This window comes from Opisthocomus hoazin, chromosome 11 (assembly GCF_030867145.1).
Source record: "Opisthocomus hoazin isolate bOpiHoa1 chromosome 11, bOpiHoa1.hap1, whole genome shotgun sequence".
Classification (NCBI taxonomy): Eukaryota; Metazoa; Chordata; class Aves; order Opisthocomiformes; family Opisthocomidae; genus Opisthocomus; species Opisthocomus hoazin.
In genome coordinates this window covers 2,732,006-2,750,961 of record NC_134424.1, presented here as the reverse complement: position 1 = coordinate 2,750,961, position 18,956 = coordinate 2,732,006, and the positions used below count along the sequence as shown (strand labels likewise).

General features: G+C 43.7%; 1 protein-coding gene across 5 annotated transcripts in view; it reads left to right on the top strand.

The window, feature by feature from the left end:
- LOC104331265 (contactin-4) overlaps positions 1 to 18,956 on the top strand; it is a 354,067-nt gene that overhangs the window by 309,632 nt on the left and 25,479 nt on the right. For all 5 annotated transcript variants that reach the window (XM_075432608.1, XM_075432604.1, XM_075432605.1 and 2 more), the window contains one exon: positions 2,135 to 2,262. In XM_075432608.1, coding sequence (XP_075288723.1) covers positions 2,135 to 2,262 — 128 coding nt within the window. The remainder of the gene's footprint in view (positions 1 to 2,134; positions 2,263 to 18,956) is intronic.

Genomic DNA, 18,956 nt, shown 5'->3' with positions numbered 1-18,956 from the left:
TTCCGTGGGAGCTCCTGGTGCTGCCGCTGCCCAGGCTCCTGCGCCAGAGGCCAGCGTGGCAAGTCCTGTGCTCCAGTGCACATTTAATGTAATACGTGCATTGATTTGTGCCAACACAGTTGTGAAGATAAGAGACAAGTGGCTATATACTACTCTCTTCCAATTATTGAGCTGGAGCAACTGCTACAGAAGCAAATATATGGCACTGGACTCCTGCAAAAATAAATTACAGTGGTGAATGTTACTGACTGCAACAATTTGGAGACCTATAAGCCAGTTGAGAAACTTCTATTAATATCGCTGCTACTGATGTGTGAAATACCACCTCTGTCCCTGGCCCCTGCCAGCTGGCCTGCGTGTCGTCGTGCTGCTGCAAGAGCAGGTCGAGGAGAGGTTAGCCAGGACGCAGAGCTGGTGGCTGCTCTTGGAGCACCACAGAATCACAGAATAGTAGGGGTTGGAAGGGACCTCTGTGGGTCATCTAGTCCAACCCCCCTGCTGAAGCAGGGTCACCTACAGCAGGCTGCACAGGACCTTGTCCAGGCGGGTCTTGAATATCTCCAGAGAAGGAGACTCCACAACCTCTCTGGGCAGCCTGTTCCAGTGCTCCGTCACCCTCAGAGGGAAGAAGTTCTTCCTCATGTTCAGACGGAACCTCGCACCGTCTCTCTTCGCCTCGCTTGGTACCGTTGTCGTAAAGATGCTCAAACTGTCCCATTTTTCGAAGCAGGTCCATGCATGTGGACTGAGCAGCCCATGTGTGCCCATCGAGAGAGCACGGCGTGACAGAGGCACCCTTGGGTGATGTCTGCCTGCAGACCGTGCTCAGCCCCGCGGCTGCAGCTGGCCGGAGCCTGGGGAGCCCGCGGCTGGCGTGGGCAGATGGCCTCTGCGTTTCTGTCCCTGCCTGGTCTCACGCTGGAGCTTTATTCGGCTGCCTCAGCTCAAGAAGAGGCTGGTGCTGGTTCGTGTGGTCTGTTACTTGGAGCCTGCTCGGGTGGGCAGTGCCAGCTGAGCACTCCCGCAATGGCGCGAGTGCCATTTGCTCGGTCTCTTTCCTCCTGATTGCTCAGTCCAGTTGTGCAGAGCTTGGTTAGCGTTCAGGAGGCGGGAAGGCTTCTTCGTTTTCTTTCAAATTAGTTAAATTGGGAAATAATTGAGCAGGAGAAGGCAGGAATTAATAGAAGATTTTCAGCGCAGGTCTGAAAGTGGCTGAAGGGGAGAAAGCAGATTGCGCTGCAAGACATGATGCTGAGCAGAAAACAAAGTGTTTTGCAAAAAGAGGTGATATTAGACTGGGGGAAAGATTTTTATGGAGTCTGCTTAGATTATGCCTCCACAGGGACAAGTCATCCATGTTTCAATGGGACTTACTGGGCAGGATCAGGTTTTCTGTTCTCATTGACATAGAGCAGAAGAAAATGGAACAGGAGACAAAGCCAACTGCGAGAGCAAGGCAGGCTTGGAGTGCAGCCCTTGTGCAAGAGGAGGGGCCAGGGATCACCCCAGGAATTAACCTCCCGCCCTCCGAGAGACGCGTACCGCTGCTTTGACAGGGATGACATATATGAGAAGGGGATGGGAGTGAAATAGGATTTTTTTTTTTAATTTTTTTTTTTTTTTTACCCTGCAAGTAGAACTGGAAGTTAACCCCGCGGGCTGTGTTATACTGCAGGCAGAGGGGAGGCTTGGCAGCATGGTAGCCTTGCTGAAAAGCCATCAGCCTTCTTGAAACAAAGCAGCAACGGAACGCCTGCTTCATTGCATCCATTGGGCAGAAGCTTTCACACTGCGAAGCAGTGAGCGTGGAGACTCTTAGATGTAGCCAGTGTACCACATGTTGCAAGGGTTGTCATCGTGAGTGCTGAGTATCAAAGTACAGACGTGCGTAAAACCTACACGAGCTGCTGGTGTGTAAATTAAAGTTGCCCTCAAGTAAAGACATGGAAAACTCAAGTAAATGATGCATTCAGTATTTATGAATTGCGTCCTGAGAGATTTCTGTCAGCTAAACTCCCTCTGTAACGAGCAACGGACTGTCTTGTTGTTCAAACCATCAATAATTCATGCAGATGTGAAAGAGTTTTCTGTTAACTTAAAAAATACATAACTTTTGTGTCTGCTGTCTTTCCAGAATCACTGTTTTAGACGATGGGAGCCTCCGGATTGTCAACGTCACCAAATCCGACGCGGGAAGTTACACCTGCGTGGCCACAAACCACTTTGGGACAGCGAGCAGCACGGGCAGCTTGGTTGTGAAAGGTAATTGCAGTTATTTCTATTGCGTATGACTAATACACCATCTTAGCATCTGAAAGCATCCGAAGCAACCCCACACATGCTGCACCTTTCCCCTTTGACGCTGATGCAAGTGGAGCCTGGGGGGATCAGAGTGTCTCTTGCATCTCAGAAACCTGCTGAGCCTCGAGGGTCGGAGACGACACTACCAGCAAGGTGTCTGCGGTCGCAGCGGCTGCTGGTGCTTACAGCAAGTTAGCGTGTTTCTTTTTACATGCAGATTAAAATGATGCTTCAAACGGTATGGGAATTGTAACGCAAAACCAGATCCCTGGTCCATATCGTTGTATGACTTGTTCCTGGGAATGGCCAGTAATCACGCTCGAGAAATACCTGCTGCTGCTGCAGCCGTCTGCGTCCTAAGGCTCAGTTTTGCGAAGGACGTGCATAAAGCCATGGAGTACCTGTGGAGGAATGTGGCCCTCAGCATGTGGTGTCCTTCATAAACATGTCTTACCTAGTTCAACTTCATATATTCTTGTTATTTCTAAACTTCTATCATCTTTTTAAAAACCTTCTGAACTCTTGAATATGTCTGGTCTTGTTGCAGAGTGATGCAAGAGTTTCACCATTGCAATGCAATGTCGTAGTTTTTGAAGAGTTGCACAAACTCTGATTTAATTTCGTTATTTCTTATTCAGGGCTGAATTTCTGGATTTCAGGAGTTCCACGTATTTATTCATGTGTGTTCAGAATTTTTCTGTCAAATATTTTTTTCATAAGTAGAAGCTGTAACTTATGACAATGATATTTCAAGTAATAATTTGATAAACAATGAGAGACACTGACAAATGTCGTAATTTTTGGCCTGCTTATGAATAGTCCAATGTCTGGTGAATTGTTATAGGCAATGAATATATAGATTATTACACTTACAGTCGCTCTTCATCTCCTTCTTATTTGGTAAAAACCTATATTGGATAACAAATCAGGAACGATTGATTACAAAGCAGTAAATCAATCACAAAGCTCTAATGCTGTCAGTTTTAATTCTCCCATATACTGGCATTGATGGATAGTATTCGGTTAGAGGCTCTCCCCATCAATTATTTTTATGGTATATAGGGAATACTTTAAAATGTTTCAATGCAAGTTTTAATCCATGGTTTTTATAGTCAGAGTGCATTTCAGCAAATAACGTCAGGAGCAGGCAAGGGCTGATGAAGCTCGTGAGCCCCCGTTAGTTGCAGACGGCAGGTGACAGTGGCACAGCAGCAGGTTCTCTCTCAGCAAAATGTCAGCCTCTACCTTAGCTACCCAGTGAGTACCTGCAGTTGGCTGGGACGTTTCTGGGGTTGTGCTTCATGGCACTTGACCTTTCTGCTTCCCTCATGCCAAGGGGCTGATGGTGCAGACCCGGGGTGGAGGGCTGTGCTATCCCTTTTGTGTCTTCTGTGCAAATTTATTCTAAAAGGGATGCTGTAGCGTATTGACACCAAGAGTTCTTCAGGTTTGGAGGTGACTGGAACAGCTTGTGTGGCATTTGTCCATGCCCACACCAGTCCCTGCAAACAAGAATAGGGACAAGTGAATATGAGCATGAGATCTGTATAGGAGCTGACTCTGCCTTTGCTTAATCTGTGTTGTCCCGAGGAGGCACCCACAGAAAAAAGCCACGAAAGCAATGCACGGGGAAAACTGATGTAAAAAAGACCTTGTCTGTTATTAAAAGGGTCGATCGGCTTCTGTCTGCCCTGGAGCAAAATTGGAGAGCAAAATAGTAGACACAGCCCTAACATCCTTCCCCGGGCTCGGCGGGGACCGTGGGAGGGTGGTGGGTGCTCGTGGCAGCGGGCGCCGGCTTTTCGTCTCCAGGCTGGGCACAGATGAGGTCCTCCCGGTTCTCTGAGTGCTGCAAGGCACCGAGGGGGTTGAATCGGGGTCTGCGGTTCAGGGGCCGCTTGTACCACCGTAAAAAAGCCAATTGTTGAAAATACGACTGTGTTTCGTTTCTGTGATTGAAGAGTCATGCTTCTGTAGTTCACGGCTTATCCTTTCTTCCTCGCGGTGCCCAAGGAACAGCCCCTGACTCCGAGCACAATAGTCAGCAGCTATTGTACCTGATCTTTGGGTTCACGTGGTTTACAAATCACTTTTCTTTGCGGTAAGGTTATAAAGGATTAGCAAGTACCTTTTTCTCCCTCAGTGCTCCGTTTTAACTCGATTCCATTAGCATTAATGGGTGTGACACATGTGCATGAAGCAGAGAATAAACTCTTAAGCCCAAGATGTGGATATTAACAGCAAACTGAGAAATGCAATTTCAAAGTCTATCCCATAAAAAGTATAAAAGAGCAGAAACTATTCTGAACTCCAAATGAACTGTGTAAAATACTGTATTTCATACTGAAATGCTTGAGTTTCTCTGCCCTGAGTAAAACACCGGCAAGTTTTGGCGGAAATATGACTGAATACCTTACTTTAACTCAGTTTTGTGGTGTACAAAAAGGCTACTTTATCAGCTGGTGAGGTTTTTGACCTTAAGATATGCTTATATTCTTTTCTAGCTCATGTCATGGAGTAAAAAACTGTGAAAGTGGAAAGACATTTTTTCTAACCTTCCTGTGTTCTTCCATTAACATTGCAGGTCCTCTTTTTTTTTTTTTTTTTATTTTGTTTCTCTCTCAGGGAGAGATGCCAACAGTGTCAAAGACAGTCTAGGCAAGGATGGGAGGAGGAGGAGAATATCTGTTACGCCAGAACCGAGGAGCTTAAAATAAACTCTGGCAAACAACCAGACAGGGATGAATAAATATGCATATTATGCATGAGTAGACAGCTTAAAAAATATGAAATTCTGATGGGTGCCCATAGGGCTGTGTATTAACATGCTGTTGTCACAGCTGGTGGACCTCGGTGGTTTTCCGAACCAGCGAGCCTGTGGTTTGGGTTTGTTCTGTTGGCTGGTGGTAAATGAGAACCGCTGTGGCTGCGGAGACCTGGAATCTTGCAAACTTGCGTGTGCGGTTTGACCTTTAAATTAAAAAGCAGGATTGAATTTGTAAGGGCAGAGAAGAATCCTGCAGACAGTGTTCAGAGCTCTGTAAAACATGGCATGTGTTTACATGTACTATATAAATATTAGTTTTCCATCTTTCTTTTCCCATTTTTTCCTGTACTTGAGGCTAAATGTTCAGTTCTTCCAATACACAGAAAGACTATAGACTTTCTCAGTATCGGGGGATTAAATGACAAATAGTGTAAACACGCGTAGACTGTACAATATGAGTTTATTTGTATTTAATGCAGTGATATAAATTGGCTAACATAGCAGCTCTGAAATAGGAAACTAATTTCAAGATGTTGCAATAAAAGCTCTCGATGTAGGAAGTGCAAGGAGAGGCTCCTGGTGCGAACATCCCAGCCTGCACAGCGACTGAGACCCAAATGAAGCTTCTCGGGCAGCCTCGGGTATGGGAGAAGCAGCACCAACAAGCTAATGACAGGAATGCAGATGACAGTAGCGTGTCGCCACCGTTTCGTTCACAAGATGAGAAAATCCTTGTCGTGCAGCTTGTTTCCCAGCAGACACACAAAATAGCTTGATGAGCCGGTGGCCAACTTTGCTTTTGTGACGTTGGAGGTGAACGGATCGTGGCACCCACCCTAGACACGTGTGGCTGCTTCTCAAACATCTGCTTTCCTTTTGGCTGTGTTCTGAGCTATGAATCTATCTATCTATCTAAATATATATATTTATATACATTTTTGTATAAATTTATCTATAAATCTATCTATGAATGTGATCATTCAGCTTGACTGCGCAGCCTGTAGCCTCGTGGTGCGGTCCTTGGTCATTTCCGAGTTGGAAGCTGCAGAGGGGAGCGGGGCTGCTGCTGCTTCTGGGCTTGGGCAGTGGGTCTGGAACCAGCCACGGAGGAGCGCTGCTGGGGATTGTCCTGCACCGGAGATGCTCTCAGCTGTCAAAGCCCTCCAGCCTGCCAGAAACAGGTTTTTGTACCATTTATTAGCCGGTTGCCTTTGGTTGCAGGCCAGGATGGTCCAGGACTTTCCAGTCCCCTTGTCTCTGTGGTTTAATGGGCAGCAGCCATACGTGAATGCGTGGTAGAGTCTGTACGTTTCCGTTCTTCTCGGGAAGTGCAGCCATTCCATCGCTTTGTTGCAGGCTTTATTTGCCTGGTTCATTATGATGCACCTTTAACATTTTCCTGCTGCTATTAGCTCGTCTCGTTTGGGCTGTCACAGGAGCGCTCAAGGCAGTAAAAGCAAGAGAACTTTTGTTAGCTGGTATCTGTATCACTTTAGCAGGAAAAGAATACAAAGATAATGTCAGTAGGTTATTTTTCCCTCATGCTTGAATAGACTGATAGTCTTGATTTTGTTCAGCACAGTGATCCAAGTTATTTTCTATAAAATTACATATTTTCCATTCCAAGCCCATTCCTTTGTGGGAACGCTGAATTGGTGTATTGCACTTAAAATTGGAACGATTGATTAAATACGGTAAATTCTAGCCCATTATTGAGTAACTTTTCAGAGACTTCAAATGTTACTACCTTTAAACCTGCAATTCTGACTGTGTTATTCTAGTCCTTTGAAAGGAGTGGGGCTCAGAGTTCGGGGCAGTGCTGTGCTGATCAGTGTGGACACAGTGTTCACACCCTGTAAAAGCAGCGTTGGTGGGATGCGAAGGTCTTCGTGGCCCATCTTGCCATCTGTAGTTGTCTCCGTTTCGATGTCATTTGATCAGAATTGAACTGCTTTCTTCGGAAAATGTGTTGTGCTTGCCTCATATCAGTGGGGCTAGAGTGGGTTTGTATTGCTATGGGTTGGTTTAGTAGAGAAGGAAGAACCACTTGTTCATCTCCAGAGAATATGGATATTATGCTGCCCATGAAGAACTGCAAAGAGTTCAGTTCCCCAGCTCCACAGGTACGTGCCAGTGGAAAGACATTGCTCTCTAATGACTGGCCATCTGTCTGCTATGGCATGTTTCAGAAGTTTTGTTCTGAACACGGCTGGTAATGCACGGTGCAGGGTTTCCTCAAGTCATTTGTGGCTGAATTTCCACGTAATACAGTAAGCTGGCATGTGCTGACGAGCACACATGCGATCAAACCGAATTGCTTATGCCTCCTTTTCTATTTGTGCATAACGCTCTTCACGTGGGCTGAGGTGACTTTGACACCCACCTTTGTGCCCAGCAGCCCTCTGAGTGGTGCAGAGACTGGTCACCGCTGCGCGCGCCCAGCAGTGCTCATCGTGAAGCGCCGGCTGCCGAGTCGCGCAGGAGTAGAGTTTCAGTCATTTGTAGTTCTTTTACCTTTGAAAACATCATCATACCCTCCCCCAAAATTGTGTTAAAGACAACTTAGTGTAGTGCCTTCAGTTTGATTTTATTTTTTTAATGTATTTAATTTTTTAATGTGTTATTTATTTATAAACTTAAGGGTCCAGATAGACTTTTAAATTAATCTCATGTTTGTGTCATAGTAATCTGAAGAATAAAACTCGGAAAATAGATCAAAATCAGATGGAGAACCAGACAGTCTGAATGATATCCCTCATGGGTTTTCAGAGAGTCATTTTATTCTTTTGGAAATGTTTACACATTACCATATTTCCAATTGTTGGATATTCGTAGACAAACTCAATCCAGAGTGAATATCCAGAGTGATATCGTATGAGTTTTAGATCACAGCTGTGTGTTCCTTACAAAATTATTTCCATCCTTAGGATGGTGCATGTGTCTATTTATACCTTGTTTTATACTTAGAAATAATTTATTTCCGTTCTCACAGACACTGACTCTGCACAACAGAGCTAGCAGTGCTGACGGTGTTCTTTGGCATCTGCGCTGGCTTCGGTGCCAGCCTGAAATCTGACGCTGGGGCCATTTGCACTACTGAGATCGGCGAACGCTGGGCTGGCCGACAGCTGAGCTCGTGCTCAAGTAGTGGCATTACTGACTCCATCGATTAAAAAAAAAGGTGGTGATTAATCAACCTGATTTTCTCTTAGTCAAAAATACGTACAGCTTTTTTGAAATAGACCCACCGACCTCTGCGGAGGTGTTGGGTGCGTTAGCAGTGTCTCTCCTTGTTCGGGGGCACTCGGGGTGGATCTGCTGCGGCAGGATGCGGAGCGGTTTCACTGTGCTGATCCAGCAGTGTGTGTATTTTCATGAGGGTCCTTTTTTGGCTGGTGGTGTTTTTTTTCGTCGGTGAATACAAATAACTCTAGCACCATGAATTCTGCCAGCTGTTCTCAACTATGTCATGACTACCTTTGAGTAACTGGGATATCAGTTGCTTGGGATGGGGCTTGAACTTTTTTCCCAAGAGGGAGAGTAAGCCATGCATGAAGATGTTGGGGTTTTTCACATCAACCAGGGGAAAATTGCAGCAGATACTTGAGTCTGTTGACCTCTTTGAGCACTATTCCCACTACCAGAAACCCTCTCTGTGCCTCCCTGATTTTTCCCCTGTCAGATTGCTGCTTTGCTCGTATGGAAAGCTGTCCTGGAAAGCTATTGCAGGCATTTTGCATACCATCCGTCCATATGTCGTGGGTTTAGTGGTTAGTCATTCTGAAACATGAATGGCCCCTCCATCACTCTTTCTGAGTTCTGTCTTGGTCCAGCAGTGTTTAAGGTCATGCAAGGTCGTTGTTTCTCTTTCCTCACAGTTCAACTCAGTCTAATTTAAATTCATGTAGGGTATGCCTCAGCCCTTAAGAAAGGACCTGGTTAAATGACACCTGGTGCTGAAAGCACAAAATATAATTTAAAAAAGAGAGGCAGAGTTTAAAGTAATAATCTCAGAGCAGCACTTTAGGGCTGTCCATATTTGGTGGGCTTTTTATAATTATGCTGGATAGCACACGAGGTGTGTGTTTGGCTGGTATCAAAGCCAAGATTTTCTCAGAACTCTGAAAAACTCAAACCAATTTTATTATTGCTAAAGGGTTTTTTAGTAGTTGCTGGACACAGTTTTTATATGCAGTCCAGATGTGAATGAATGTTCTTTAAAAAGAACATGTGTTTTAAAAAATTTCAGGGAGAATAAGTCAATTTAGAGTACAAACTGTTGTTCTCCAGAATCTCTAAATCAGGGGTTTATAGGCAAAAAAGGATTAGAGGGAGCCAGAGATATGTAAGCACTGATTTATTACTGAGTACGTGTTGCTGTATTCTCATGTTTAGGAAAGAAAACTTATTTCTAAGTTTGAAAACCTGTCTTGACTTCTGACTCACAAGCAGTAGCAAATGCTTGATTTTAACAATTGAAGATGAAAGCAATAATCTTTGACCGTAAAATTGCAAAGGAATATATTCAGCTCTAATTGGACTATTTCCACTGACACCAATTATTTCTAGGACACAATTAAGGGTCTTTTGCTAGGTTTAAGTAAAATGATGACCCAAAGCACTGCATGAAAGGCACAAATACAGAGGAGAGAGCTGTGCACCTGCTGCATCTGCTCCTCCCTCCCCTCAGCCGTGGTAGCCCCAGCGCTTCAGGCTGCACTTAGCTGGATCTCCTCAATGAACCCTGGGTGGAAAAACTTCAGGTAGAAGGTGGTGATGGGGCTGGTATCCAGTATATAGCTCAGGGTCCTTGCAGCTTTTGAGGATCTTTTCTCCGTATGGCACTTCAAACAGAAGGTTTAATCGAGTAGTTCATAGTTTCAGGCACCGTACGTGTTGATTTCCAACTGCGACCCAGAGGCGAGGTTGTTCTGCGATGCCTTCTGCAGCGGTACGGAGCTCGCCTTTCCGTGTCGGAGCTGGCAGGTGCATCTCCGTTGTGCGTGTTACACCGGAGTCTGGCAAAGCGTTTGGTTTCTCTCCCAGCGCTGTTCAGCTGAGAACCCGAGGTCGTCAGAGAAATCAGGTCAGCCCCAAAGCACCCCAGGGGAGATGAAATAGCTGTGTGTCATGTCAGCATTTCCGTTTTTCTGACAGTTAATTGAAGCAAAAAGGTTGTAATTATTCTGAGATGACAGAAGTGGCAAAATGAGAAGCAGATGCCTTGTCTGCCGTCGAGCCTTCCCCAAAGCCACCCCTCCTCGGGTCTGCTCAGACGTGCCTTTTGCTGTAGATTTCCTTAGTGTGAACTTGTCAAACACGACAGCCGTGGGCTGGTGGCTGTGTTCTGCTGGGGAAGGTCGGTGGCCTTGCTCCAACCTTGATGAGGACCACAGCAAGCATCAGAGGGACCAGCCCATGGCTGGGCATCTCCATCGGCCCCGCTGGGGACATGTCGTAGCACAAGTTTGTGGTCAAACTTTTGAGTGAGCCTTAACTCACAGCAGCTGGTGAACGAACAGCACAGCAAGAGCTGACGGTTTCTTCTTTGGGAGAGGAAAAAATTAGGTCAGCTGCTAAGGACAAAAATGGCTTAAATGGCAAAGAAACATGTAAATTAAATAAGTTGTAAAATACTGGTGGTTTGCTCTTTGGACTAGTTGAATGAAGTAAGTTAGTTGGTTTTTTTTTCTTGTAAACACTGATCATAACAAATAAAACTTGTAAACATAATACAACTGTTAGGCTTCATTAAATTTGCAGCAGACAATTAATTTTTTTCAGGCAATTCAAAGGGTCTTCTGTAGTACTGATTCAGTTTAATTGAACGTATTACCACAAGCAGACAATAAGAAATATATTGAAGATATCCATCTGGCTTGCACTGAAAACCTTGTGCGTTCCATTTTCTGTGGCTGTCACAGGCCTTACTAATTGCCTCATTTTGGCTGTTTTACAATCAGTTTGATTTAGCCGTTGGTGTGATAAAAGTCATCTTGGTGAAGAGCTAGATATTAAAAAGCATAGATCTCCAGCCTATCTCTCTTGCCAATTTTGGACTTACAGCTAGCATTATTAGAGTTATATTTTTAAAAGCAGAAATACAAATACATCGACTCTTACCGAGCAGCTTCTCCAGGTGCTTTGCCTGTCTGATTCTGATGTAGGCAGTGCCACTTGGTGTGAAATATTTGCTCTGGATCTTGGCAAATGCAGGAGATTCTTCCCTCTAGTTCCCTCCCCACCACCTTCTCCTTTCTCCTCTGTGTCCCTCCAACCCGCAGCCAACCTTCAGGCACATCAGGGGTCTTAAAACTGATAGCTGCACAGGTAAATAAGGAAATCAAGACAAGAGCAAGTGGCTGATGCTAATAAATACACCTGATTCAGCACAGAATGTGGGGAAAAAAACCCAACATTTTTAGAAAAGTTCAACCATTATGTTTGTATACCCTGTAGGGGGAAAAAATCATATTTTTGTTCTGTATTTTTATTTTAAACCCACAATGTATTGCAGGGTCAGCATTATTTCAGCCTCTGCCATAAAATAAGGTTTAGAATAATTCCTTAAAAAGCTCAGCACTTTCGTTTTAGCAATTTCTTGACCTCTCCCAAAAAAGCAAGATGTTCAGGAGTTCTCAATCGTCAATAGAAGTTTGGGTCATTTAGCTCATCATTGAAGATCAAATCCATACATCAGCTGAAAGAGGAGGTGACCTATAGGTTAAACACAGACTCTTAATGAGACGAAAGCAAGTTAATTAACACTTTTCATCAACTTGCTTCAGTTTATTTTAACATGATCCATTTCAGAAAGGTTAAAGTATTTTTCAGTTTTTGAAGACAAGTGAAAACCCAACATAGTTAAAATGAAACCATAGATCAAGGATTTCTAATAGGTATTTTAATCAAAAGAAATGTAGTGCATTTGATTATATGTGTGCATGTTTATGTCTGTGATTGTATATAAAACAGAAGCAACAAAGTATTTTATCCAGTAGTGCATTTCCTGAGTGAAGAAGGCTACCCAGATCTTGTGAACTGGAAATCATTGTCAGACCGGGGACAGTTACAAATTCTTAAGAAAGGGAATGTGTTCGACTTAATATTTTCCACCCATTTCCCTAGCTGTTGCAGAGGATGACTTTAGCCTTCGGAGAAGAGCTACTACGAGCAGTGGGAAAGCTGAGGTCTGTGGGATGAGCCAGCATGGCGCAACCCGGTCAATGAGTCCAGCTGGGCTTGGATATAAGGAGCCATGTCTCAGTTCCTGCAGCTCTGCATGTCTTCGTGGAGTTACCAGGAATTTCCGGCAGTGGAAGACCTGTCTCCTTGAGCTTTTAGTTTCATGGAACTGTTTTGGTTTCTAAAAAACAAAACATGACAGTTGTACTGCTGTGGGTTGTAAATCCCATGTCTCTTCTCTTCTTTGCTCAAGAGCTGGCATTGTAAGTCTACTAACATGATGAGTTTGATCTTCATCCCAGAGGAGGATGGTTTGTCCTTTTCCAAAGCATGCAGTGGGATGAACTTCCAGGCATGAGTTTCATGGGAATCCCATAAATCTTGGGTAAATCAGGGCCATAATCCAAGGTGCTGTTGTGGAAGATGGGAGCAGGTCTCCCTAGAGTCACTGCTCTCTCCACACCGAAGTAATTCTGCCTGACTGTGCAGTTAGGGATAGGGGGGTAATGATCTAGACATGGCATGCATGAAGAAAGTGGCTGCCGGTCTCTGTTTCAGGTAAAGATGAAGGAAGCAGTGTAGGGGTGAAAAAAGGGGTAAAGTGATGATGATTCTCCTAAGAACTTTATATCCTTGAAAAGAGTGACTAAGAACAGTCTGGCCTGAAGGCTATGTGTTTAACATCAAAGGTACAGAGGCAGTGTTTAGAGAGCACATCTTCTGTAGTAGGAGGAAAAAGTGTAAGAGTGTTGAAGAAAAGAATCTGGGATGGTACTTGGGGAAATCTCAGTCCTTTTGTGTATTTTCTCAGAAGCATTTTTGGAAACAGCTTCGCAGAACCAAACTTCTGACGTTTTGAGCTGTTTTGACTCTTTCTCCCGGAGTCTAGCTGGATTGCAAACAGGTTACTCAAAGTAGTTTATCAGATAATAATAGCCAAGTGGCACATGGATGAAGACTAGGAGCGATGGCTTTTGGCATATCAGAGAGTAACCAAAGCGCTGCTGCACAATGATGAGGTGGTGCTTGCAGTATTAGGAACTCCTGGGACTTGATTCTCCCCTCTTCTAATGCAACTAAAGTAAGGTTATGAGCAATCCCATCAGAGTTAATACGGAGACTAGAGTCCCTTGTCTTAATCCCAAAATCATGATGGCAGAGAGAACTGAATACCAGACATCGGCGGAATAGGTGAAGTTCTAGGTGTGCTGTATCACAGTGCTCAAGCCAGGCATTCGGGAGTACAGGATGGATACGAATGTTCATGACTCGAAAGAAGGTTGACTCTGAACCACAAGGAAGTTTTGTCCCTGAATTGACTTGCCATGGCTGGGGTTGGTTTGCTCTGCCTCTCTCTGTCACACACACATTGGGAATATGAATTTTGCTTTCATTATGTTTGAAGTGCATCGTGAAGAACTAGTGATCAAAGTTGTAGGTTTTAGTGCTGTGCTTTCTTTTAGCTACATCATGAATATATCTCAGTAATAATCTTTAATGGAGTTTATTTAGAAAGTCAGCAGTCTTTCACCGGTGAAGATTTCAGTTCCTTTCATGTCTAAGAGCACAGTGGAAAGTCTCTGTAAAAATCAAGCCTGACTCCGTTAGTCCTGGTAACTAAACTATTTGGTGCAGTTGAAGATGAACATCATTCCCTGCAGCAGGCAGCCACGGGTGGGAGTGCGGGGAGAAATGTCGTAGACCATGGCTGAAGCCCCAACAAAACTGTGTGCTCAGGGCCAGACTCATCTGTTGCGGAAACCAGGCTGAGTGGAGAGACAGGAGCGTGGACACACTATTTTATTCCTCCTCTCTGTGTATCTTTGCAAGTTAGAGCTGGATTTTTGTTTTGAAGTGATTTACATAAGAAAAACTTGTGGCTAATTTGAGGTAAAATGCCACGTAACAGGGGAAATGTCAGGGACAGTTTTTAATGTGTTCTGTGTTGGATATTTATTCAGTTGAGTAGGAGCTGGGGATTTTGAGAAGTTATAATGACGGGATGGTCTTGCAGGTTGTTATTTTCATTGCACGTGTGACCCTGCCTCCATCCTGCCCCTTCCCATAACCCAGGGCTCAACCAACGAGACAGCAAAACAGTAGCACGTCCCTGGGAGGAAGGGTTTGCCTTCTCAGTGTGTCGCTAATTAATTAGAACGGGGAGACATGAGTCACTTCCTTGCAGGAGAGCACAGGACATTGAGAGACCATCTCGCCTTCACCAGGAAACAAGTTAAACCTTTGTGGCCTAGGAAATTTTTTTCCGGGGTTTGTTTTGTTGGTTCTGTTCTTACTGTCGCTTGAGGTGTTCGGAAATAGGTGTTTGGGCTTCAGACTGGCCTGTGGTAGTGTGAGGAAGTCTCGACGGGGTCTCAAGAAAAAGTTAATCTTAAATAAAAATATCTGCTGTGCACAGTGGTATAAGAAGACAAAACAGTTTATAATGAAGGTCTTATTTCTATTTTATAGGCTGGGCAAATAAGACAGCAGAGACTTCTAATGGCTTGCACGAGGCTGGACAGAGAGCAGGGAGGAGAGCTTGTTCTGTTCCCTCTTGCTCCGAGGTCTGCGCTCGTGCTGGCCTTCACCCCGCAGAGCAGCCCTGCTCTTCGCGCTGTGCTCTTCCCCCTCTTTCGCTTATCTAATGCCCTTTTCGATGGAATTCTGTCAAGCGTAATCGTTCGCATTTGGTTGTGGTTCAGCGCCTGAGCATGGTCAAACCGGCGTTCCAGGTGCGCTCCCTCTGCCAACAGCCACCACCGAGACCTGAGACGGGGCCTCTGCCCCGCTCCCCGGCACCTGGCTCCGCTCTTGGGGTGCTTGCGAATTCCTGAGGTTGTGTAAGTGTGGTTGTGCTTTCTTTGTTTGACTTAAACTTGCAGGTGATTTTTGATAATGTATATTTGCCACATATTGGCCTGAATAGGCTTAAACTTTTCTATGTACAAGTTGACTAAGAATTCAGCATTATAATTACTAACAAAAGGCATCCATTTTCTATCTAAAATACCATGTTATTTAAACAGTTACTTCAGTTTTGTATTAAAATGATTCTAAATGGAAAAAAATTGGATCCTACTTGTGACCACAATAACGCTTTCCTAAGTGTTTAGTTTATTAAAATGTTTGACTTTTTTATTTGAGCTTGACCTTTTGAGCTGACATGACAAGATTTTTTTGAAACTGCAAATAAATTTTAAAAAAGTTATTTGCATACTTGATTGCCCTACCTGCCGGGAGATTGTCGTACCTTGTCCTGCCCAGTGCATAACAACTTCTTAATTATATCTTGTTGTCTGAGTGTCATTTCCTGAGCCACTAGAGAAATGCTCACTTTTCTTTTGACTGTGGATTGTAAATAGCTTGGGAATTTCAGATTTTTCTTTTGAGTGGTAGAGTCATTTCTCTATGGGAGCTATGTGCGAGAACTTCTACTAATTATATTCTAATTATAAAATAGTAGGAGCAGATGCTGCATTAGAGAAATACTTAGGTTGAAGGCATCCGCAGGATGGGTACAGCAAGCCACCCAGCAGATAAGCCATTGCAATAGCAGCAGGAGATAGACAGTCCGTGCTGAAAACGAAGATGGTAATTTCTCCTGTTGACAGATAGCCATGAGTTCCAGTGGGATGCTCTCTATGTTCTTCTTGGGGGATTTATATCAAGTTTTGTGTTCCAGTGGAGGTTCAAACTCTTTAATAAACAATTACATTTGGTCCTTACTAAAATTAGTGGATCTTGATAGCCCACTTTCTGTCAAGAATTCTTTTTTCTTTTTGAGATCTGCCAAGAGTTGGAGGGAGGAAGGGCAGAAAGCAGTTTTACATTAGAAATGAGTAAAGTTAGAGTAAGGGAGTCAAGTCCTGATTGCTCAGTAGAGCTCAACAGCACAGAGCCACCAAACCTGAGGGTTAAGGTGTGTGGAAGCAGCAGAGAGCCTGCTGAACTGGAATGGGTTTGTATTTTAAAAGTAGGGTTGAGAAGTGGTAAAACTGCTAAATGGCAGAAGTTTGACTTTGGAATCGTCCCTGGTGCTTTTTTGATTTAATAATGGGCATATATTCAGTAAGTCTCAGTTCTCTGCCTGCATAACCAAGAAAGTCACAGTTGGAGGAAATCGATGGAAATGATTTAGCAAGGACAAAACTCTCTTGTTCTTTTGTGAACGTAAGGGTTTTTCTATCCATGCAGGGTAATCCCTCAGCAGACATTGGCCAAACCAAGTTAGCAGTGGAAATATTCAGTATATTCTGCTGCTGTGCAGCATAGTGTTCGTAGTTTCAAATACAACTGTTGATTCTGATACCTAAGTTATTTTTCTAAGTGCTCGCCTTTGTAAAGTCTCTCCAGTCACTGTCCTTAAGACAGGTCCTACAAGGGCCAGGCAATGAAGTTTGCAAAGCGTGCAAAAAATTGCAACACGTTCTAAGTTTATTTTTAATTGCAGCAAGAATCTTTAACTTTGTATCACAGAATTAAAATCTTAGATCCAGTGCTCTTCTTACTCTGCAGCTAATTGAAATTATTGGGAAAAGCCAGGCCAAAAATCCCTAAAACCAAATACAAAAGTGACTGCAGGAGGCCATGGCATTTGACCAAAAGAAAGCGAGAGGAGGTGCGTCCCTTTGGCAGGTTTTATAATACAGCTGAAGGGCAGTCGTGGGTCTGTGTTTTTTACTGCAGTACATGATCGCCAAAATCCCAGCACAAAGAAGACAGTGCTTGACACAAGTCAGGGACATCCTTGAACATGCACAGCCACACACGCATATAGTAATGAAAATTAATTTACTTTAGGTTATATGTAGATATATACCAGAATAAGACTGTGACATCCTCTGCATCTCTGTGTGTGTGTATGACTCTATAGCAGGTATAGTCTGATTATAATAATAAGGTGTTGCATATTACTGACAAATAATTGTATTAATTTTGAGAATCAAGAGGTATTGTGTCTCCCTGAGAATTGCATTATTGTATAAAATGGTATTTATACAGATACCTGTATGGCAGCATTTATGTGGGTCTTGCTAACTCTGGGTAAATATATTGGTATAGCAGTTTAGTGCAAAGGTTTATTTTAACCAAGTTAAAACACATTGGACATGAAGTAGAAGAATCTTAAATTTGACCGATTTCTGAATATTAATGTAATAGTAAAAACTCCCTGTTTTCAGAGGTGTCAGTAGGTGCTCCCATCCAGTTCTCACCGATACGAGTGGTGACGCAGTGCGTTCACACCAGGCACTTGGGAAGATGAATGTGCCTTGGGCTGCTTGATAAATGACCTGTATGCCAAGACTCGCTTGTCCCAAGGCATCCATGACGCGTGCAAGACTTGATCTGGGTGACGTTAAGGGTGGTTAAGCTACGGATCATTTGCTGGGAAACCTGAAAGTCCAGCTGGTGATTTTCATGCTGTTCTGTAAGTTTGACAGCTCAAGAGGCGTCCATTCCTAATGTCTCTTAATTTGGGATTTATTCTTGCATGTCAGCTAATTCCTAACGTCTTGGTCCTGATGAGGAAGGTGTAGATAACAGACATAGAACTTGGAGAGGAAAGGTGTAAAACACATGCTGTACCGTAAGAGTGCAAAGACTGTGCCACTCACTTCATAGTTTTGCCCTTTGAATGCCTGCGTATCGTATTATTGCTGCTCTGCTTCTCTTTGAAATTTTTTTATTTATGGTCATTACTATTCAAAACATATTTAAGTGTGCCACAAATCCCCCATCTCAGCAGGCTAAACTGTTCCAAGGGGCAAAATGCTGTTGGCCACTGTGTACCTGGGCTGCGCGGCAACCTGCGTGGCGTTCCATTGGCACAGTTACCTGTGGCTTGTGTTACGAGGAGAACGGTGATTGATCCCTGAGTGACTTGCAATTTGTCAAAGATTAGATATGATTTCTCCTGTATCTGATTAACCTTCTCTGTAAGATGGCCATCATTTTTGCAATGACAGTAGATTATTCCGTACTTGAAAAGACAGATATCAGCTAGGTGCAATCAATAGCCCACAAAAGGTAACACCTTGAATTCACTGGGTTATCTATAAAGTGTGTCACAAACGGTTCAGTCGTTTGTCAAATACACCGATTTCATTTAAGGCACCTCTGAAGTGAAGTGGCTTTTATTTCAGCGTGAAATGCAAGGAGATAGAGAAGGTGTTTGGGTTTTGTAGTGTAATCAGGCACTGCTGCGTGCTGCTATAAAGAGCAAGTACACATTTCTAGGAGTGACAGATTTGATTGTCATTTCCAGACCCCATTACATATGATTTTCTTTGTCACAATTGTATGGAGAGAGCTTGATTTGATAAGATTGCATAGCACTAGGTAAAATGGAGGTTAAAATGAAGTATTGTGCCCTCTTGTTATTTAAGTAACACTCTCTGTACTCTCAGTGGAGTGGATATATTTTCATACATTTTGTCTTTGAATTTGCTGTAATGGCACATCCCTCCCCGGTATCCTTTGATGCAATTCCATTCTTAATGTGTTTTCAGATTTAAATTAACCTTCATTTTTTATTCAGCCACACAATTTTGAGTATGCAAAAATGCAATCCCTTGATTGACTGCCTGGTCCCTGTCTGGGAGGTGGGAGGCATTAATTCCTGGGAGGGAGACTCTTCCATCAAGTTTAGACAGTTTTCAATCTGTGGGAAGCTCTTTTTCAATGCCAGATTAAGAAATATGTT